The 18,032-nt window shown below is 41.5% G+C and overlaps 1 protein-coding gene across 1 annotated transcript; it reads left to right on the top strand.

Moving 5' to 3' along the window:
• The first annotated feature begins 926 nt into the window (after positions 1-926).
• On the top strand, positions 927-17,849 carry ro60 (Ro60, Y RNA binding protein). Its single transcript, XM_020462509.2, has 9 exons — positions 927-1,088; positions 5,170-5,760; positions 6,045-6,265; positions 7,275-7,421; positions 7,523-7,660; positions 9,755-9,871; positions 10,188-10,304; positions 10,551-10,697; positions 15,317-17,849. Exons 2-9 carry the CDS (start codon positions 5,187-5,189, stop codon positions 15,470-15,472), a joined length of 1,617 nt encoding a protein of 538 aa, XP_020318098.1. The 5' UTR covers positions 927-1,088; positions 5,170-5,186; the 3' UTR covers positions 15,473-17,849.
• The last annotated feature ends 183 nt before the right edge of the window (positions 17,850-18,032 follow it).

The raw sequence follows: 18,032 nt of genomic DNA, 5'->3' as shown, positions 1-18,032 counted from the left end.
GGAATTTAGCAAGGATACCAGGGTTGACAACCGTACTTTTACAATAAGTGCCATGGGATCTTTAGTGACCACAGAGAGTCAGGACACCCATTTAACGTCTCATTCGAAAGACAGCACCCTTATACAGGGCAATGTTCCCAATTAATGCCCTGGGTCATTGTGATATTTTTTTTAGACTAGAGCAAAGGGTGCCTCCTACTGGCCCTCCAACACTACTTCCAGCAGCATCTGGTCTTCCATCCAGGGCCAACGCTGCTTAGCTTTCAGAAGCAAGCCAGCAGTGGGATGCAGAGTGGGATGCTGCTCGCATTTAAGTTTGTCAAATTGAGTAATTCCAACAGCATATATTTGTATTTTATTAAACGTATTTATATAAATATATATCAAATTGTCCATTTATTACAATGCTGTGAAGAAAAAAAACGATTTTCCAAAACTTTAGCGTGTCTTTGCAGAATGACTCTTATTTTGAAGGAGAAAATAAAGCGTGTGTTCGTAAATTCACACTGGCGTGCCAGAGTGTGTATATTCATTGTCCGTTCATAAATCCAGAGCACACACTGGACGCTCTGGCCGAGGAGGAGGGTTTGTCCGAGCGTTCTGACCTCACAACGGTAGTCAAGCACCCAAGTTAACTGGTTAAAGTTGGCTACCTTGCCAGCTACTTCCAGACATAAATGAGAGAACACCTCACTCTGACCATTGTTCTCGCACTAGCAGCGCTGTGTAGGCTGTGTTCTTGTTATATAAGAGTGTTGGTGACTATAACTGTGCAGCTGGCAACAATTGAATAGTTGTTGTTTTTGCCGACGTTTACTGATACCGATCATATTCAACGGGTGTTGCGCGTTCATAAATTCATCAGTTATTCGGCACCCTGTCACACTCAGACGACAGCGCTCTGAATTCGGCTCAGATATCCAGAGTGAATTTACGAACGCACCCAAAAAGGGATCCTTGCGGTCTGCATAACATCCTGACGCTAGGAGAACGGTACTATTCATCGGTCTGTAGGGTTCCCCCAGTGACGCCCATACGACCTGAAAATCAACTATTAGCTACGTTATTAACTAGTCACAGGGTGTGTGGTAAGTGGAATAACTAATCTATGTGATGTTTTTGTCTTCAAAATAGAAACCGAAAAAAAAACAACATTCTAAATGTGTCCATATAGCTAGGCCAGATAATACTGTGCAAACAGTGTGGCTAACTACAGCTAGCTATCATCGCAGCCACATCACTAACTCTGGTCAATGTTGTTACGTGCGGTTTGCTCTTTCTATTTTCCCCAATTTTGTTTAGTGACTGGTATACATTTTTCTTTTCGTTACTCACGAAAGTCACTAGCTATGTTACTGGAGTGCTGACAACTTTTTTTGTCGTTTCCCCAGAAATACCGGTAAACGTTATTGAGCATTTTGTTTTCCTCCAGACTGTTGCTCGTTAAGACCCGCGGAGCCGGTGTCTCGGCTCGGAAACGTACCTCAAACCAGGGATGAGAAATGTGTTGTACTCCGAATTGTCCCGTTATCTCCACTGTTAAAACTAGAAGTTTAAAAAATGACGGGAATTTATTTTAAACCTATTGGTTTAACAGTAATGGTACAACTGGGGAGTACAACTCATTTCTCACCCCTGGTTTGAGGTACGTTTCCCGAAGCCATAATTTGCGCGGTGTCTGCCGTGATTTAATAATATAAACATGAAAGTGTTGTCGGATCTGCTGGCCAGCGTCTGGACCAGCGCTACAAGAAGAGTAGCAAAACTAATCCAGAACCGCTTTGACTGTGACTCGAGTTGGATCGGCAGTGCTTTTATGTTTTTTGTTGTTGTTGTTGTAATGATAATTTAAATAGTTGTCATGCCCCATGGATGCTTGTAGTTATCTATTAGGAATGTGGCCAGCCAGCTAGTTTGTGTGATAATTGTTAGCTGGCTGGCTACAGTGTAGGAACTGACTAACGTGTTAGCCAACATAAGCTGACATAACCAAATTAAGCAGCTGCTGTGCATAGCATTTGGTTGTTGTCTACAGTAGCTAGTGTCACAGCGGTATGACTGTTATTAGCTGGCTAGCCATACAAGGTCTACACTAAGTCAGCTAATAGGCTTTTGCGTAGTAACAACAAACAATGGCGTGCAACAGACATTCGCCAAAAGCCATTTACATTTTTATCTTTTTTAATCAATAACTAATTCACCATTTGTCACCGAATCATCAACCTAGATATGATTTATTCTATAAATGTCTAGCATACTTTTACAACCTTTTGTTTTGAGTAAAAAAATCCAGTTTTTGATTTGTGGTCAAAGTTCTAACGAGTCTTCTACCCTATTAGAAGGGGCCTGGTATAACATTCTGCATCTTCAGTCATATTAAATTAGATTACAGGAAAAACGACCGGAGGAAGGGGTCAGGACTGACTAACAAAGAAGACAGGTGGATGGATCAAGCGGACCAAGACAACCAAGAGGATCAACATGGGCATTCCACAGTGGAGATAAGGAAAACTAAGAGTGAACCATAAACACTACTGTTCAAAAGTTTGGGATCACTTAGAAATGTCCTTGTTTTCAACAGTGAAGAGGTGATTCCGGGATGCTGGCCTTCTACGCAGAGTTGCAAAGAAAAAGCAATTTCTCAGACTGGCCAATAAAAATGTAATATTAAAATGGGCAAAGAACAGACACTGGACAGAGATATGGCTTATTCTTTGCAGCTCTGCCTAGAAGGCCTGCATCCCGGAGTCATCTCTTCACTGTTGATGTTGAGACGGGTGTTTTAAGGGCACTATTTATTGAAGCTGCCAGTTGAGGACTTGTGAGGAGTCTGTTTCTCAAACTAGACACTAATGTACTTGTCCTCTTGCTCAGTTGTGCACCGGGGCCTCCCACTCCTCTTTCTATTCTGGTTAGGGCCAGTTTGCGCTGTTCTGTGAAGGGAGTAGTACACAGCGTTGTATGAGATCTTCAGTTTTTTGGCAATTTCTTGCATGGAATAGCCTTCATTTCTCAGAACAAGAATAGACTGACGAGTTTCAGAAGAAAGGTCTTTGTTTCTGGCTATTTTGAGCCTGTAATCGAACCCACAAATGCTGATGGTACAGATACTCAACTAGTTTAAAAAAGGCCTGTTTTATTGCTTCTTTAATCAGGACAACAGTTTTCAGCTGTGCTAACATAATTGCAAAATAGTTTTCTAATGATCAATAAGCCTTTTAAAATGATAAACTTGGATTAGCTAACACAACATGCCATTGGAACACAGGAGTGATGGTTGTTGATAATGGGCCTCTGTACGCCTATGTAGATATTCCATTAAAAATCAGTCGTTTCCAGCTACAATAGTCATTGATGAAGGATCATTGATGTTATTTTAATGAACAACGATGTGCTTTTCTTTAAAAAACATGGACATTTCTAAGTGACCCCAATCTTTTGAACGGTAGTGTATGTATATACCAGAGGGTGGATAACAATATAAAACGCTAGTGTAAGAAGTGGACGGTACATGTTTTATTTTTAGGCTAAATGTTTACATTATGATTTGCCTCGGAACTGTATGTGAACCCCTCTGCAATCTACTGGCACGAACCATTAAAACCTAGTACTTCAACAGGCTATTTGGTCTCTTTCTCTCTCAAACTGCTATCACAAATCTTAATATGTGGTTTTTAACAAAAAAAGTATCAACTGACTCAAATCAGCTCTACATAATTCAGCAGGGAGGTATGCAACTACCCCACATTATACCCATTATACCAGTGGAGAAACTACGTCACCTACATAAGTATTAGCATATCCCTTTCAACTCACATTCCTTGCAGAAAGAACTGTTTGCAAACCTTTTAATACGTCCAGAAAGACAGTGGTATTTATACTTTAAAATACATATTGGATGTGAATGGATGTGGATGAAAGAATTCTGCCAGTGTTTTTAAACGTCCTAGTTTCATATTTTTTTTCTTTACCTCCAACTCTACATCCAAGTGAGCCTATGAGGTCCTCGGGGATCAGATTGACCATTATACCCATTGATGAAACGTATAACAGACAGACACTGCTCAAAAGGAGTTGTTTGTGATATCGACGATTAGTTGCCACTTTATTAGGTTCACCACCAGATTCACGAAAATAGATTGCTCCTACATACACCATGTCCCGTGGTCTTGGCTTGCTAGACACTAAAGCTTGCAGAGAAGTATTCAGGTATTCTGTTACTGTTTGGTTGAACTTTAGAATGTGCAAAATGACAGCACAGTCTGATGGTCTTTTGTAACTCAGAAAAGTTTCAAAACAGTTTTTCTTGTACTGACTGTAATAAACTCCAAATGGACTTATAAACTTGGAACAGTCTTATCTCCTTCCCCAGTTTCATCAACAGTTTTAAATTCGCTGTGTTCCAGATGCATAGGGGGTTGTACCTAATAAAATGACCACTGTATCTATAGAATTTCCAGAATGTGTTCTGAGAATACCCAGGGTATTAAACATTTGGCTGTAAGTGTTGAACAGTTGAGTCTATTACCCCAGGAGATGGTACCATTCAGCTTGTCTGGGGATGACAAAGGAGGACTTTAACAAAGCCAAAATAGGAAATGATTGGAAGGGGCCTCTTTGCTGTTCAATTAGAGACATGTAAATACATGACTGTTATGCCTTTTAACTACTTTATAATGTGGAACTGTTGCACTAAAAATGCAACATTGATTTGGCATACAATTGAAGATTTTAAACGTACAACTTTATGTAAACATTGTGTAACTTCATATAGAACAAACTGCACTTGAAATGAACATTTCTTGCAAATAAATGCATATTTTCACTTTTTTTCTGTGACAATCACTGATTTAATCATCTTTAAATGCAATATTTCAAATTTAATTATTTCTATCAAATCAAAACTGGAATTTGTCCTCAAAACAAGAGGTTGTAAAAGTATGCTAGACATTTATAGAATAAATCATATCTAGGTTGATGATTCTGTGACAAATGGTGAATTAGTTATTGATTTTTAAATGGCTTTGGCGAATGTCTGTGTGAACATAAAATCAACTTCACCTTGGTTTGCTGATCACCCTAGCAAACCAGTGCAATTGTTCATTCAGAAAGAAGTGTGTTACTTTCAGCTGAAACATCTGTGTCTCTACCTGTCCATTCATCTGACAGTTTAGAGGAGCTATCACATGGAGCCATCGGGACAGGATGCCAACGACCACGGCCAAAACTCAGTTGGCGACGGTGAGCACCCATGGGAGGTAACAGACATGACCAGGCTCCGCCGCTTCATCTGCTACGGCTCAGAAATGGCCATCTATGACACCAAGGAGCACCGGCTGGGCATGGAGAGTGCCCTGGCTCTGCTCTCCCTGCTACAGGAGGGCAGGGGTTGCGAGGTGGTGGAGGAGGTCAAAAGGCTGGCTCTGGAGGGCAGGCCAGTCAGGGCCAACCCTTCCCTGTTCGCCTTAGCTGTGTGCTCCCAACATTTGGACCTGAATACCAGACAGGGGGCGTTCCGAGCCCTGGGTGACGTGTGCCGGGACCCCGAGCACCTCTTCACCTTCATCCAATACAAGAAGGAGGTGAAAGAGAGGATGCGGTGCGGGATATGGGGACGGGCCCTGAGGAAAGCGGTGTCGGATTGGTACAACAAACAGGACGCCATGGGTCTGGCTCTGGCGGTGACCAAGTATAAAACGAGAGAGGGCTGGTCGCATCAGGATCTAATCAGACTCTCCCATGCCAAGCCTGCTAATGAAGGTGAGCTGCAAGAGGTTTACAATGTACACACTCTCAAACACTATTATGAATATACAAGGGACATGGTGCAAGATTTAGACTACGGAGAATGTTTTTTTTTGTTGTGTTGATGCCATTTTTTTTGTAAAAGGGTTATCCTCATGGATGAAATCAGTAATAAAATAGTATCCCAGTAAAGCCTTTAAAGTAACAAGTGATTGGTGGTATCAGGAGACGTGGTTGAATGTTTTTTTTTTTTTTCCTTCTGTCTGAATTATGCTCTGACAACTCTGCTGTGCTTGTAGCGATCGTGTTGATCAGTAAATACATTATGAAAGGATGGAAGGAGGTCCAGGGGGCGTACGCCGACAAGGAGAACTCGGAGGAGGTGATCAAAGTCCTCTCATACCTGGAAGCGGTTGAGAAGGTCAAACACAGTGCAGACGAGATGGAGGTCAGCCATCTAATAGAGGAGCATAGTCTGGAGCGGGAACAACTTCTGACAGACCACCTGAAGTCCAAAGTGGTGAGCAGCGACCAACTTGTGTTTTTAACCAACTCTTTTAAAGGTGTACTTCGCTCAAATTAAAGTTGGTCAGATGTTGAGATGTCCTCGCCACTGCTAGCTTTTTCTGTTAAAGAGTGTAGTCCCACTCCTCACATTTTTGGTTTATTAACTGAAATATAGCAGTGTGACAGATTCAAATCCATTGCGCGGGAGTATATGTAGGCTGGGGCCTGCGGCTTAGACCACTAGCCTACTCTTAGACCACTAGCCTACTCTTAGACCACTAGCCTACTCTTAGACCACTAGCCTACTCTTAGACCACTAGCCTACTCTAAGCCCACTAGCCTACTCTTAGACCACTAGCCTACTCTTAGACCACTAGCCTACTCTAAGCCCACTAGCCTACTCTTAGACCACTGGCCTACTCTTAGACCACTAGCCTACTCTTAGACCACTAGCCTACTCTTAAACCACTAGCCTACTCTTAGACCACTAGCCTACTCTTAGACCACTAGCCTACTCTTAGACCACTAGCCTACTCTTAGACCACTAGCCTACTCTAAGACCACTAGCCTACTCTTAGACCACTAGCCTACTCTTAGACCACTAGCCTACTCTTAGACCACTAGCCTACTCTTAGACCACTAGCCTACTCTTAGACCACTAGCCTACTCTTAGACCACTAGCCTACTCTTAGACCACTAGCCTACTCTTAGACCACTAGCCTACTCTTAGACCACTAGCCTACTCTAAAGCCCACTAGCCTACTCTTAGACCACTAGCCTACTCTTAGACCACTAGCCTACTCTAAAGCCCACTAGCCTACTCTTAGACCACTAGCCTACTCTAAGCCACACTCCTAGCTGTTTTTTTACGTCCAGTTCTATGTCTCAATGCCATATCAATGGGAAATATTAGCACCATATAATTATCATAATTGAATTATCACTTTTTCATGTGTAGGGTCTTAAGACATCCTTATTACTTTAGTTTTTTGGTCATGTATGATGCCTTTTCTCCACTGCAGGTATGGAAGGCATTGTTAAAGGAGATGCCCATGGAGTCAATGCTAAGGACCCTGGGTAAGATGACCGCAGACCAAGTCCTGGAACCAGGAAGCTCAGACGTGGCAGAGGTGTGCGAGAGGATCCAGAGTGAGGCGGCTTTAAAGAAGGTGAGGTGTACCTACCTACTGTCTCTCACCTTCTGACAACTGGGATTCATTCACATACTGCTTTCCCAGGGATCTATCTAACTGTTTTATTGTTGTCTTAGGCAAAACTCCACCCTTTCAGCGTCTTGACAGCCTCGGAAAACTACAAAAGGGGCCAAGGCAACCGGGGGAAAGTGAAATGGGAACCAAACGTTGACATCATAAAAGCGCTGGACTCTGCTTTCTACAAATGTTTTACAGTAAGTCGAGCGTCGCATATACAGATACTCACAGATAGGGAGGGCTATGGCATTCATGACATTTTGTCAGCCAGTCATTGTCAAGCAATTGTTAATTAACATAAACATATTTAGCATAACACTTCATCAGTCTCTCTTTCACAATTTGACAAGCACTTTATAGCGCCTGGAATTTCCCATCGGCATCCCCCTTGTGTGGGAATATAATAATAATTTCCAGCTGTGTGAACCCTTGACTTTTTCCACATTTTGTTTCATTACAGCCTTATTCAAATATTTATTTCAAAACAATTCCTCAATCTACACACAATACCCCATAATGACAAAGCGAGAACAGGTTTTTAGAAATTTTTGCAAATGTATTACAAATAAAAAACGAATACCTTATTTACATAAGCATTCAGACCCTTTGCTATGAGACTCGAATTTGAGCTCAGAACAACAGCAAAGGACCTTGTGAAGATGCTGGAGGAAACGGGTACAAAAGCATCTAAAATCCACAGTAAAACAAATCCTATTTCGACATAACCTGAAAGGCCGCTCAGCAAGGAAGAAGCCACTGCTCCAAAACAGCCATTAAAAAAGCCAGACTATGGCATGCAACTGCACATGGGGACAAAGATAGTACTTTTTGGAGAAATGTCCTCTGTTCTGATGAAACAGAAATAGAACTGTTTGGCCATAATGACCATCGTTATGTTTGGAGGAAAAAGGGGGAGGCTTGCAAGCCGAAGAACACCATCCCAACCGTGAAGCACGGGGGTGGCAGCATCATGTTGTGGGGGTGCTTTGCTGCAGGAGGGACTGGTGCACTTCACAAAATAGATGGCATCATGAGGGAGGAGAATTATGTGGATATATTGAAGCAACATCTCAACACATCAGTCAGTTAAATCTTGGTCGCAAATGGGTCTTCTAGATGGACAATGATTCAAGCATACTTCCAAAGTTGTGGCAAAATGGCTTAAGGACAACAAAGTCAAGGTATTGGAGTGGCCATCACAAAGCCCTGACCTCAATCCCATAGAATATTTGTGGGCAGAACTGAAAAAGCGTGTGAGAGCAAGGAGGCCTACAAACCTGACTCCGTTACACCAGCTCTGTCAGGAGGAATGGGCCAAAATTCACCCAACTTATTGTGGGATAAGTGGAAGGCTACCCAAAATGTTTGACCCAAGTTAAACAATTTAAAGGCAATTCTACCAAATACGAATTGAGTGTATGTAAACCTCTGACCCACTGGGAATGTGATGTGTTAGGAAAGTTGAGAAATAAATATAGTAGGCCTAGCCTATAGAAAGCTGATGGGATCCTCCTCTTTTTAATAGAGGCCATCAACTGTTTTCTCACGCAATTGCCTATGGGGCTATGGGATCTCATGAAGTGTTTGATTTTCGATCACTTTTGCATCGATGTCACAGTGATTAGAGGGACAATAGAGTGCTGAGTCGGCTACTAATGACCATTAACAGCATCAGAGCTTGGAGAACCTTAGTTACCGTGACTAAATGGTCACATGGAATTTGACTGCGGTCGTTACTCGTCACCGCCGGTGTGGCTGTAAAGCGGTCACCGTAACAGCACTACTCACAGAGCATCCCACTGTTCTGAGTCGTGTTCACAAATGCGATAACGTTAATTGTCCCCCACGATGAAATGGATACGTTTGTCGCACACGATATCTGATGGCACTGGCCCATTTTTTATGAAACTTGGGTGAATGATGCGTAGTGCCATAGAGATCCGGGTTTTTCAAAATGACACTGATTGGCCCAAGGTGGGAGCTATAGTAATTCACTGAAATATGTTAGTGAAACACAATATCTTAATTGGGATGCATCATTCTTGAGGGACGACATGTTTACTGTTGCATGTTTTGTTTTTTTCATTACATTTTAGTCATTTATCAGACGCTCTTATCCAGAGCGACTTACAGAAGTAATTAGGGTTAAGTGCCTTGCTCAAGGGCACATTGACAGATTTTTCACCTAGCCGGCTCTGGATTGAACCAGCAACCTTTTTCGGGTTACTGGACCAGCACTGTTAAGTGTTAGGCAACCTGCCACTTTACTTCACTTGTGTTCCTTTCCTGAGAACGTGGAGCCGGCGGGGAAGCGCTTTATGGTGGCTGTGGACATTAGCACATCACTGAGCAGCATCGTTAAGGGGACCTCCGTCAGCACAGCTGTAGCGGCTGCAGCCATGACCATGGTGAGTCAACACACTATGAGCTGGTACTTCTAAACAAGGCTAAATGACTACGGTAGTAGTTTGCAGCTGTGTTTCAAAGCGGTGTCTCTAACAATTGGAAAACGGGTCTCTGGAGGAAGGTATAGTCAAGGAAAGGGTCTGTTGACACATTCTATGGATTCCTGCCACGTTTCCCCGCCCATTTTAAGAGAGCACAGTCATTGCATGCGTGCTTTGTAATGAGGACTTGTCATTTTTACATTTGAATGATAATAATTCCTCTTAGAGAGGGACTATTTCAGCATTGTGTTCTAAGTTGGTTGTATCTATGTTACAGGTTTTTGCGCGGACGGAGGCAGAGACACAGGTTATGGCCTACTCTGAAGGAGCTATAGTTCCTTGCACCATCACTGAAGGCATGTCTCTTCGACAAGTAGCAACCGAGCTGGTCAAGGTATGGAAACAAGAAGTGTCTCTCTGCAAACTATGCACCTCTGAATGACACAGGAAAAAACTAAATTCTCTTTGCCAAAGTTCTAAAAGTTCACTGAAAGGCAATAAGAAAAGCTAATTTCCAGTTTTGTTACGCTGGGCCCTACTGAACATGATCAATTTCTCAGATAAAATATGAGGTTGTAAAATGTTAATGACTGTGTGTCGTGTTCATAGCTGACCCCCTGTGTCAACCACCTGTTCACAGATCCCTAGTGGTTATACAGACTGCGCTCTCCCCATCCTGTGGGCCTCGGAGAAGAGGATCACTGTGGACATGTTCATCATATTCACCAACAGTGCCTGCTGGCACGGCGAGGCCAATCCAGCGGAGTGTCTGAGGATGTACAGACATGTAAGACACTTCTGTAATGTACCACTGTCCCTCCCCTCTTAACTCCTTATTTGTTTGGTTGCATAGATATACAGCCTCATTATTACATTATATTGTATGTCATTACGTGGAACTACAACACTGTAGTGGCGAACATGGTATGACACATCCGCAAATATTGTATGCTCTGATTGTTCTTAATCACGTCAAATTAAGTAGCCTGTTCAACCTATCTTTCGTCTGAGATTCCCAAAGATTGGAAAGCTGCCGCGGTCATCCCCTTCTTCAAAGGGGGAGAGACTCTAGACCCAAACTGCTACAGACCTATATCTATCCTACCCTGCCTTTCTAAGGTCTTCGAAAGCCAATTTAACAAACAGATTACAGACCATTTCGAATCCCACCGTACCTTCTCCGCTATGCAATCTGGTTTCCGAGCTGGTCACCTCAGCCACTCTCAAGGTCCTAAACGATATCATAACTGCCATCGATATGAGACATTACTGTGCAGCCGTATTCATCGACCTGGCCAAGGGCTTCGACTCTGTCAATCACCACATTCTCATCGGCAGACTCAACAGCCTTGGTTTCTCAAATGACTGCCTCGCCTGGTTCACCAACTACTTCTCAGACAGAGTTCAGTGTGTCAAATTGGAGGGCCTGTTGTCCGGACCTCTGGCAGTCTCTTTGGGGGTGCCACAGGTTTCAAATCTCGGGCCGACTCTCTTCTCTGTATACATCAATGATGTTGCTCTTGCTGCTGGTGCTTCTCTGATCCACCTCTACGTAGACGACACTATTCTGTATACCTCTGGCCCTTCTTTGGACACTGTGTTAACTAACCTCCAGACAAGCTTCAATGCCATACATCTCTCCTTCCGTGGCCTCCAACTGCTCTTAAATGCAAGTAAAACTAAATGCATGCTCTTCAACCGATCGCTGCCCGCACCTGCCCGCCCGTCCAGCATCACTATTCTGGACGGTTCAAATCAAATCAAATCAAATTTATTTATAAAGCCCTTCGTACATCAGCTGATATCTCAAAGTGCTGTACAGAAACCCAGCCTAAAACCCCAAACAGCAAGCAATGCAGGTGTAGAAGCACGGTGGCTAGGAAAAACTCCCTAGAAAGGCCAATACCTAGGAAGAAACCTAGAGAGGAACCAGGCTATGTGGAGTGGCCAGTCCTCTTCTGGCTGTGCCGGGTGGAGATTATAACAGAACATGGCCAAGATGTTCAAATGTTCATAAATGACCAGCATGGTCGAATAATAATAAGGCAGAACAGTTGAAACTGGAGCAGCAGCACAGTCAGGTGGAAGTTGAAACTGGAGCAGCAGCATGGCCAGGTGGACTGGGGACAGCAAGGAGTCATCATGTCAGGTAGTCCTGGGGCATGGATGGTTCTGACTTGTGTGGACAACTACAAATACCTAGGTGTCTGGTTAGACTGTAAACTCTCCTTCCAGACTCACATTAAGCATCTCCAATCCAAAATGAAATCTAGAATCGGCTTTGGCGATGTCATAGCCTCCAACACTACTCAGCAAATTGGAAGCAGTCTATCACAGTGTTATCCGTTTTGTCACCAAAGCCCCATATACTACCCACCACTGCAACCTGTACGCTCTCGTTGGCTGGCCCTTGCTTCACACTCGCCGCCAAACCCACTGGCTCCAGGTCATCTACAAGTCTCTGCTAGGTAAAGCCCCGCCTTATCTCAGCTCACTGGTCACCATAGCAGCACCCACCCGTAGCAGCAGGTATATCTCACTGGTCACCCCCAAAGCTAATTCTTCCTTTGGCCGCCTTTCCTTCCAGTTCTCTGCTGCCAATGACTGGAACGAACTGCAAAAATCACTGAAGCTGGAGACTCATATCTCTCTCACTAGCTTTAAGCACCAGCTGTCAGAGCAGCTCACAGATCACTGCACCTGTACATAGCTCATCTGTAAATAGCCCATCCAACCACCTCATCCCCATACTATATTTATTTATTTATCTTGCTCCTTTGCACCCCAGTAACTCTACTTGCACATTCATCTTCTGCACATCTACCATTCCAGTGTTTAATTGCTATATTGTAATTGCTATATTGTAATTACTTCGCCACCATGGCCTATTTATTGCCTTACCTCCCTTATCATACCTCATTTGCACACACTGTATATAGACTTTTTCTATTGTATTATTGACTATGTTTGTTTATTCCATGTGTAACTCTGTGTTGTTGTATGTGTTGAACTGCTTTGTTTTTATCTTGGCCAGGTTGCATTTGTAAATGAGAACTTGTTCTCAACTAGGCTACCTGGTTACAAAAAGGTGAAATAAAAAATAAAAATGAATGGTATATTGCCCAAGCCTAGTCAGAGTCTGGAATATAAATATATGTACCAGTCAAAAGTTTGGACACCTACTCATTCAAGGGTTTTTATTTTTACTATTTTCTACATTGTAGAAAAATAGTGAAGACAAACTATGAAATAACACACATGGAATCATGAAGCAACCCAAAAAGTAATGTATCATGAATCATGTACTAAACAAAAAAGTGTTAAACAAATCTAAGTATATTTTAGATTCTTCAAAGTAGCCACCCTTTGCCTTGTCAACAGCTTTTTCACACTCTTGGCATTCGCTCAACCAGCTTCACCTGGAATGCTTATCCAACAGTCTTGAAGGAGTTCCCACGTATGCTGAGCACTTGTTGGCTACTTTTCCTTCACTCTGCAGTCCAACTCATCCCAAATCATCTCAATTGGGTTGAGGTCGGGTGATTGTGGAGGCCAGGTCATCTGATGCCGCGCTCCATCACTCTCCTTCTGGTGAGATAGCTCTTACACAGCCTGGAGGTGTGTTTTGCGTCATTGTCCTATTGAAAAACAATTTATAGTCCCACTAAGTGCAAACCAGATGGGAAGGCATATCGCTGCAGAATGCTGTGGTAGCCATGCTGGTTAAGTGTGCCTTGAATTCTAAATAAATCAGACCTGCTCTGCATCTCAGAAAGACACGGCAGTTGGAACCAAAAACCTCAAATTTGGACTTGTCAGACCAAAGGACAGATTCTCACCGATCTAATGTCTATTGCTCGTGTTTCTTGGCCCAGGCAAGTCTCTTTTTATTGGTGTCCTTTAGTAATGGTTTCTTTGCTGCAATTTGACCATGAAGGCCTGATTCACGCAGTTTCCTCTGAACAGTTGAAGTTGAGATGTGTCTGTTACTTGAACGCTGAAGCATTTATTTGGGCTGCAAATTCTAATGAACTTATCCTTTGCAGCAGATGTAACTCTGGGTCTTCCTTTCCTGTAGCGGTCCTCATGAGAGCCAGTTTCATCATAGCGCTTGATGGTTTTTGCGACTGCACTTGAAGAAACTTTCAGAGTTCTTGAAATGTTCCATATTGACTGACCTTCATGTCTTAAAGTAATGATGGACTGTCATTTGAGCTGTTCTTGCCATAATAAGGACTTGTTCTTTTGCCAAGTAGGTTCTATCTTCTGTATACCAACCCTACCTTGTCACATCACAGCTGATTGGCTCAAATGCGTTAAGAAGGATAGAAATTCCACAAATTAACTTTTAACCTTGCACACCTGTTAAATGCATTCCAGGTGGCGACCTCATGAAGCTAGTTAAGAGTGTGCAAAGCTGTCATCAAGTCAAAGGGTGGCTACTTTGAAGAATCTACAATATATTTAGATTTGTTTAACACTTTTTTTTTTTTTGGTTACACGATTCCATGTTTGTTATTTCATAGTTTTGATGTTCAATATTATTAGACAGTGTCGAAAATAGTAAAAATCAAGAAAAACCCTTGAATGAGTAGGTGTGTCCAAATTTTTGATTGGTACTGTGTGTATATACACATTGCATTCGGAAAGTATTCAGAACCCTTTACTTTGTCCACATTTTGTTAAGTGACAGCCTTATTCTAAAATGGATTAAATAGTTTTTTTGCCCTCAATCTACACACAATACCCCATAATGACAAAGCAAAACATGTTTGTAGGAATGTTTGCTAATTTATTCTAAATATCATATTTACGTAAGTATTCAGACTCTTTACTCAGTACTTTGTTGACGCACCTTTGGCACTGATTACAGCCTTAAGTCTTCACAGCTATTTTGATGCTATGTCTTGAAATTCATCCACAGGTATTTTGTTTATGGAATCCAAATAAAAATCCATTTAAATGACAAAATAGGAAAAACGCCAAGGGGGTGAATACTTTTGCAAGGCACTGTATGTGCAGGTGTGAATTTACCACATGTGTTTCTTCAACTTGATTGGAGTCCATGTCAAGGATGATCAATGGAAACTGGATGCACCTGAGCTCAATTTTGAGTCTCATAGCGAAGTGTCTGAATACTTATGTAAACACAGTGTTTTTTTGTTTTTTTTGTGTAATACATTTCTAAATTTGTTTTTGCTTTGTCATTATGGAGTGTCTTGTAGATTGAGGAAAATATTTAATTTAATCAATTTTAGTATAAGGCTGTAACATATCAAAATTTTGAAAAAGTCAAGGGGTCTGAATACTTTCCAAAGGCACTGTGTGTATATATAATGGTGTGAATAGACAGTATGCACAGTATATGAATATAAAAGAGTCTCGATTGTGTTTTGTTTTTGCTAGAAAATGGGTATCTTCTCCAAACTTATGGTGTGTGGGTTGACCTCCAACGGCCTATCCATCGCTGACCCTGCAGAGGACAGGGGCATGCTGGACCTCTGCGGCTTTGACCTGGGAGCCATAGAGGTCATCCGTAACCTAGCCCTGGACCTGATCTGAGAACATATTCTGGACAGTGCAAAGACGAGAAAGAAAAATATGGAGAGAATTGGTGGAAATACCTTGAAATGGATGTGGCTTGAAACGACGCAGAGAGCAGATTTTTATTTTATTTTTTAAAGTTGATATTTACAATAACGATTTCTTCAATTTATCATAAATATCATGACCACAAAAAAATGATACGGTCTCCCTATTGGTCATGTTGAGAGGTTAGCATGTCTTGGGGGTCTGATGCATAATGTGCTTTCATTTCTAACCAGTAAAACAGAGGAAAATACTCTCAAATAAAAAGTGACATCTGTACTTTTTAGGCTCCCGAGTGGCACAGCCTCTCCGTGCTAGAGGTGTCACTACCGACCCTGGTTAGATTCCAGGCTGTATCACAACCGGCTGTGATTGGGAGTCCCATAGGGCGGTGCACAATTGTCCCAGCGTCGTCTGGGTTAGAGTTTGGCCGGTGTAGGCCCTCGTTGCAAATAAGAATTTGTTCTTAACTGACTTACCTAGTTAAATAAATCAAATAAATACTCACACCTCATATCTAACATTTGAGCTCAAATCCAAAATACTGGAGTATAGAGCCAAAATTCAAAGTTTTAGCTTCACCGTCCAAATAAATAGGGGGGTTTATGTAAGAAGGAATCCCTGTATACATCTACCACTGGAGGATGGCTCAAAAATAATGGCTGGAACTCCGTTTGATACCATTTCACTTTTTACACTCCAGTTATTACTACACGCCTGTCCACCCCGATTAAGGTGCCACCAATCTCCTTTGCTATGTTATAGCAAGTTTGATGTGAACATGGAGCCCTTTTTATAATCTGTCCATTATTCATAATTTAGCAAACTCACTTATCCTGTGTGACTTACAGGAGCAAATCAACAGATATTTCACTTAGTCTGTTCAGGGATGCAAACCAGTGACCTTTTGGTTACTAGCCCAATGTGCTTAACCGCTAGGCAACCTGCCTCCCCTTGTCCCTTTTTTGTCTTCTTCAATTGGTCTAATCACTATATAGAAGACTAACCAACTTATTTTGTTTGATTGCAGTATATATTTTTTTGTTTTTTTTATTAGGTCAAACTCATAATAGAATAGACTTGGTGCACTTAAACATGTAACATGCAAATCCATTTAGTTTATTTTGCTTTGTCACAAGTCAAAACAAGGAAGTATTTGACGCCAAGAGATAAGGTAGTGACTGTCGTCATTGTCACTGGCAGTTTTTGGCAAACCTGCAAAATTGGTCTATTCCCTGGGTCATGTTCATTAGGGCAGACGTTGGAAAAGGTTTTAAAATCTTGTACAATGGAAAATTTAAAATGAACGTTTCTTATTGGACAAGTGCAGGAAGCCCTGTTTCAATTGCTTTTCTATTTGGTGCCTAATGATCACGACCCTGGAATCTATTGATTTTATGCATTACCAATGGCTTTTTCTATTGCTGTATCATGTTGTTGAAGGTCAAAACAAGGCCATTTAATAGTCTGAAGTCTGAAGCTGCTAGACGCACATTTAAAGTATTTCAGTGTCGGAGGTTTATGATAAACGAGCACTAATGATAGAATGTCAGTTATACAAATACTTACTAATGTTCCATAGAAACTCACTAGCTACGTTTCCTTTGTAATAGATCCCACTGAATGTACCTTTTTGTCATACTTGTGTAACACTGTAGATATTTAAAATGCTTTATTCTTCAAATATTGAGTAAATAAAATGGGATTATACTGAAGATGCTTTACCTTTTAGCAGTCAATTCAATGGGAGAATGATGGCTGACGCTGACATAGCAGAAGTGGAAAGTATTAACTGTGGTTTATTGAATTGTTATTTTCTGTCTTCTGTCATTTCAGATCAACCCTAATTTAGACCAAAAAAAACAAATTCAGAATTTGACTGATTTCTAAAAACCTTTTTACTTTGTGTTGATTTCATCTGATCCAATATAAAAGTATGGCACAAAATATGTCAGTCTATTAAAAGGCCCCACCAGTTCTCGAGTTGGTCCCAACCCCATGAGTTGAGATAGAAGCCCATCTTTGAGGACATCGGTTTGAACGTAGTTAACAAAACATGCTACATTTGAAAATGCTCTAGACTCTAATAATGCATTCATTCTGAGGTAATAATACGTTGGAGTCAGTTGCAATAGTAAAGAATACAGTGGGGCACATTGACAGGTGGAGATAGAATGGCCACAGTCCATATTGATAGAGAAAGTTGAACTGAATAAATTATAAATGTAGGCCTTACTGTCCCATGACTAATCCATTTTCTCTTTCAACTGAAAGGTGATTTCAGTTCATGTTGCATGCCATTTACATTAGCCATAGTGTCAATACAAACCTTAATAAAGTGTTTCATGGACATTTCTTTATGTGTGTATTTACTTTACAAAATGTACCTTTTACAGAGAAGGCAAGCAAGTATTTTATGGCTATAGAAGGGAATTCAAATTGTTTTGAGTCATAATGGCCATGAATGAATCATGATACATTTATGCATTTTATATATGGAGAACAGAGATTATAATAAAATAAAAACTGAAAT

Source organism: Oncorhynchus kisutch, linkage group LG27, assembly GCF_002021735.2.
Source record: "Oncorhynchus kisutch isolate 150728-3 linkage group LG27, Okis_V2, whole genome shotgun sequence".
In the NCBI taxonomy this organism is placed as follows: domain Eukaryota; kingdom Metazoa; phylum Chordata; class Actinopteri; order Salmoniformes; family Salmonidae; genus Oncorhynchus; species Oncorhynchus kisutch.
Note: the sequence above shows the minus strand (reverse complement) of the source record. Positions and strands in the feature narration are given on the sequence as shown.